The sequence below is a fragment of the Sinocyclocheilus anshuiensis genome, unplaced genomic scaffold (assembly GCF_001515605.1).
Source record: "Sinocyclocheilus anshuiensis isolate Anshui unplaced genomic scaffold, SAMN03320099.WGS_v1.1 scaffold166, whole genome shotgun sequence".
NCBI classification, from domain to species: Eukaryota; Metazoa; Chordata; class Actinopteri; order Cypriniformes; family Cyprinidae; genus Sinocyclocheilus; species Sinocyclocheilus anshuiensis.
The window spans coordinates 1677202-1681776 of NW_015546050.1; the positions used below are offsets into that span (position 1 = coordinate 1677202).

Below are 4575 nucleotides of genomic sequence, written 5' to 3' on the forward strand. Positions count from 1 at the left end.
GGAAAAGGTCCGCGACCCAGGATTCGAACTCGGGACACCTGAAGTGCAACACCGCTATATAAAAGGACATATATTGGAGAAAAAAAAAAACTATTTTCAGTTCAATTTTATTTAAGCGATGGGCGATTTACTGGTCTTCTGACCTATTGCTAAGTTTGCAAATGAGTAGCAAATGAGATTTGTGAAAGGCTTTCAGAGTTGCTTTTATAGATTACCTGCTTTTTCATTAAATTAAGGGTAGTAAATACTATTAATGAAATCACAGATAAATATATAAATCATACAATTTAAATAAACTTTAGTTCAAGTATATTTTCCAAGTATGCTGTATGTTCAAAGTACACTAGTAGTATATGTAAGTGTACTATTTTAATATTTATTGAGACTAAATTGGCCAACTTTTTAGTTTATAAACATATTAGTGTTGTCAGATGATTAACTGCATCCAAAATCAAAGTTTTTGTTTACATAATATATATGTGTGTACTGTGTGTATTTATTATGTATGTATAAATACACACACATGCATGTATATGTTTAAGAAAAATATGGTTTGTTTATATATAAAATATATAAATATATTTAAAATATATACATGTATGTTTGTGTATTTATATACACATAATAAATATACACAGTACAACACACATATTTTATGTAAACAAAAATGTCTTTTATTTCGGATGCGATTAATCGCGATTAATCGTTTGGCAGCACTAAAACATATACATTTAAGTGTAACAGGAGTAGACTTTGAGTACACAACTAGTTTACGTCAAAACATTTTATTTCCTATTGCAACTATACAAGTGAACTTATAAAGTATACTGTTCATACTGTAATTGCAGTTTACTCGTAAATGATCATAAATAAAATCAACCAAATTTACACTATAAAAATAGTAAACACAAGCCAAGTATACTTAAAATACTTAATTATACTTAGTATATCTCGATCATAAAAGGCTGAGTACAGGTATAGGTCAAATATACTTTGACCTTTTTGTATACTAGTGTGAAGCCAAGTCAATATAAGCCAAGCACACTTGAGTATAAATTTAAATATATATCTGAAAGTAGACAATGTATACTCTCTTATTTTTAGTTTAAAAGAAGTATACTAATAGCACACTTGAATAAGCTTCTTTTTTTGCAAAGGCATTCTAAGTAAAATAACATTGATAGGCTATACATTGAACCTCTGTGCTTGTGCAGCTGGATCTGCAAAAGATGGAGGTCTCCTGCGATGCTGATCAAGCTTACTCTGAAGGCTGCTGTGAACTCTCCAGTGTGGTGAGTCAGCTGCCCCGTGTGTGTGGGCTCTTGCCCCCTTCTGCATGTGCTTTCAGCTGATCGTCGACCTGTTCTCATCAGCTTGTTCCTCAACAGTGCGGAGGATATGCTGAGATTGGTTTAACTGCAGGAAGAGGAAGAGCCACTTGTAAATGCGTACACGGACAGCCGGGTGTCCAGGGACGCCCAGGACCCAAGGTGGCCAAAGTCAAAGTTCACTCTTCCGAAACAACAACCCTTTGTTATGCAATCTCTACAAGTGTATCCTTCTTCCGTAGGGTCACCGAGGCCTGCCAGGAAATCCGGGAGATCCAGGCAGAGTGGGAAACTGGGTAAGAGTTCTGTCTGAAATCTCTCACCGTAATGTGGGACACTGCAGTGTTTGAGTTGGACAAACAACAAGCACTAGTCAATGGTCATTAGGGTTTAATAAGAGGGTATTAATGGACAAACATGCATAGTCAGGAATGAAAGAAAGGAGAGAGGGAATTAACCTGGAATAGATCCTGCCTGTGAAGTGAAGCTGTGGAAAATGGAAGTAGAAGCATTACTGAAGTACAGCATGATGGAAACAAGAGTCAGGACTCGCTTGAGAAAATGGTAAACTGTGGCTTGTCTCATTCGGCAGAGCATCCTGTGGTAGATTTTTATTTACTGACAGCAGCAGTAATTACTGTCAGTGATAGGCTGTTGCTGCAGTATGCTAGCTAAAGCCCATCATAAATGTTATGTTTGTACTTGCGTAATAATTATGAATCTATAAAGAACACCTGTGCACAGCAGTAGCAATTAAAATGGCCACTTCCAGACACTCTTGTAAGGACAAACCGAGGAGGTCCATAATACCTGGTGAAAACTATGTAAGCTTGTTAACTATGTTAGTAAGACTACATTTAATGGCTGACTATAGAAAAACTGACCTGAAGCCCTGATGAGGGTTAACAGTAGCATGCTAACCAGCCAAAACCTCAACACTTTGGGATAAACACAAAGGTTTCTTGTGTTTCTTGTCACTTATCTGAGATATGTCTAAATTCTAAATTTCTTGCATACACTGGAAAGGTTCAACCATCTCTAGTTTTCTGGGAAGGTTTTTGGAAATCCTTCATGTCTTAATGGTCAGGTCAGATTTCAAACATATATATATATATATATATATATATATATACATAAAAAAAAATTTTCAGCATTTGAGATACGTCTGATACATCTCATGAGTTCAGAAACATTGTGAGATGTCATGATGGACATAAGCAGAAGCAAAGTGTACAGAGGCAAAAATGTCAACTTTGACAGTGTCCCAAAAAAAATTGGGCTTAAAAACTGGAAATAGGAGCAGGAAGAGCAATGCTAAGGACTTCATCTTTCTTAATTTACTGTAAGCACATTGTGGGCCAAATGCCAGCTGTATCACCACAAACACAAACACCATTGCTCAATTGGTTAACTCACCTAAACTGTAAATAACACAGGAAGGATAGTGAATTTCAATTTAGATAGATATTTGATTAAGACAGGCTCTATTTCTCCTCCATTACTCCTCTATTACATCTATTACTCCTCTCTGCTGGCCTGGAAAAGAAAGATACCTCTAAGTAATGTGACAGTAGCATGGTACAGTACATGGTGATGGTGTCAGACAAAATATTGTAAATACTACTCATCCCATGCATTTGAACGAACAGTGGTTTGTGGCTTCTAAAACACATATTTCACAACTTAAGAGCTCATGGCAGTTCTTGAAAGGTTTGCATATTATCATAATAAAACTAATTCTACGTGGAAAAAAAATAACAACAGTATTTTACTTCCGGAACCCTACTGTTGCACTCTGATGGAAAAGTTCAGACACACCAAGCGTAACGTGAGTAAATTATTTAAAAAGCTGCCAGAATCATTATATTTATGGTACACCCTGCTTGCTTTTGAGTTGCAGTGGTATAAATAAATAAATGGAAAAATCAGTTGTGGCGTCAGTCTCTGACTCTCTGAGACAAACTCAAAGGGAGCAAAGCCATTAGAGTCTAAACAGGCCCTGCAAATATACAGGACAATGTCTGCTGATCAGCTCAATTAAAGGACATGGCATTGCGCATCAGGATCCAATTACTTGTATACATTTGGGCTATGTAAGCAAAGTTCACGTTCGTGAGCGACCTTGGGCGGTAAACTTGAGTCTTTCCACCCCAGAGTTATGACTAATTTACCTCTTTGATCTGAGTCCAGTTCTCTGTGGTGTGCTGGAATAATATCTTTAAAAGTCAGCCCAACATGCGACGGAGCTCTTTTTCAAGTATTAACGTTGAAGATGCTTCTGTAAATCAGTCATAGAATCTATTCTATATTTCCAAAAACGCACATGCTCATTCCTTCTTTTCTTCCTACATTCTCCCACCCAGATACATGCCCACAACTTTGACAATCTGGTACAGTCGGGCCACTGTAGGAGTGCATATGTCTGATGGAATATGCAGCTGAAAAGCCAACGTTGTGTTTACTGCCTTCCTGCTGGGGGTTACTGAGTGCATTTCCCCCCGCAAACACACTGTACATCTGCTGCCGTGTGTGGTCTCTCATGTACCAGGAAGAGTTTGTAAAAGTCTTTACTGGGTTTTGTGAGCCCCTGTTCCCAGAGGTTACTCCACCAATTGCACAATGTGGCTGTAGCACAGAACGTAACGAACTGAGGGAGCTGCTTGCTTATTGTGTTAAGCAGTGTTGGGGGTAACGCATTACAAGTAACGCGAGTTACGTAATCAGATTACTTTTTTCAAGTAACTAGTAAAGTAACTAATTACTTTTTAATTTACAAGAGAATATCTGAGTTACTTTTTCAAATATGTAACGCAAGTTACTTTTTTTTTCCAATTTATTGATTGACAGCTCTCCTGTCCCCATGTTGAGAAATCAGATGTTACTGTAGTTCTAAAATAAATATGAATATTCATTAATTCATCTCACTCACAAAAAAAAAACAAAAAACAGATTCAGTATTCCTCAAAATGAATAAAAGTAATGCAACTCAGGAAACTGCAATAATTAAATGTTGAACAACACAAATATCCTTTATGTATTTAATCCCATTCTATTAACCAATGTCTTTGCTTCTGACCTTCGATGATCCAGTTCAACCGTACTAATAAGCAAAAATTACTCTAGACAAACATACAGTATGTGTGCCTTTTTTTATTGCTGAAGTGTGTTGAAATTTCTTCTTCTGCATTCTACTGTACGGACGTAAATTTACATTTCCTTCAGCCTGAGGCTTATTCATTTCACTTTT

At 36.7% G+C, this 4575-nt stretch overlaps 1 protein-coding gene across 1 annotated transcript in view; it reads left to right on the top strand.

The window, feature by feature from the left end:
- The window catches only part of LOC107699121 (collagen alpha-1(XXII) chain-like), a 21114-nt gene that overhangs the window by 3730 nt on the left and 12809 nt on the right, over nucleotides 1–4575 (top strand). The window contains exons 4-6 of the mRNA XM_016500294.1: nucleotides 1215–1292; nucleotides 1389–1490; nucleotides 1571–1624. Of these exons, the coding sequence (XP_016355780.1) occupies nucleotides 1215–1292; nucleotides 1389–1490; nucleotides 1571–1624 (234 nt within the window). The remainder of the gene's footprint in view (nucleotides 1–1214; nucleotides 1293–1388; nucleotides 1491–1570; nucleotides 1625–4575) is intronic.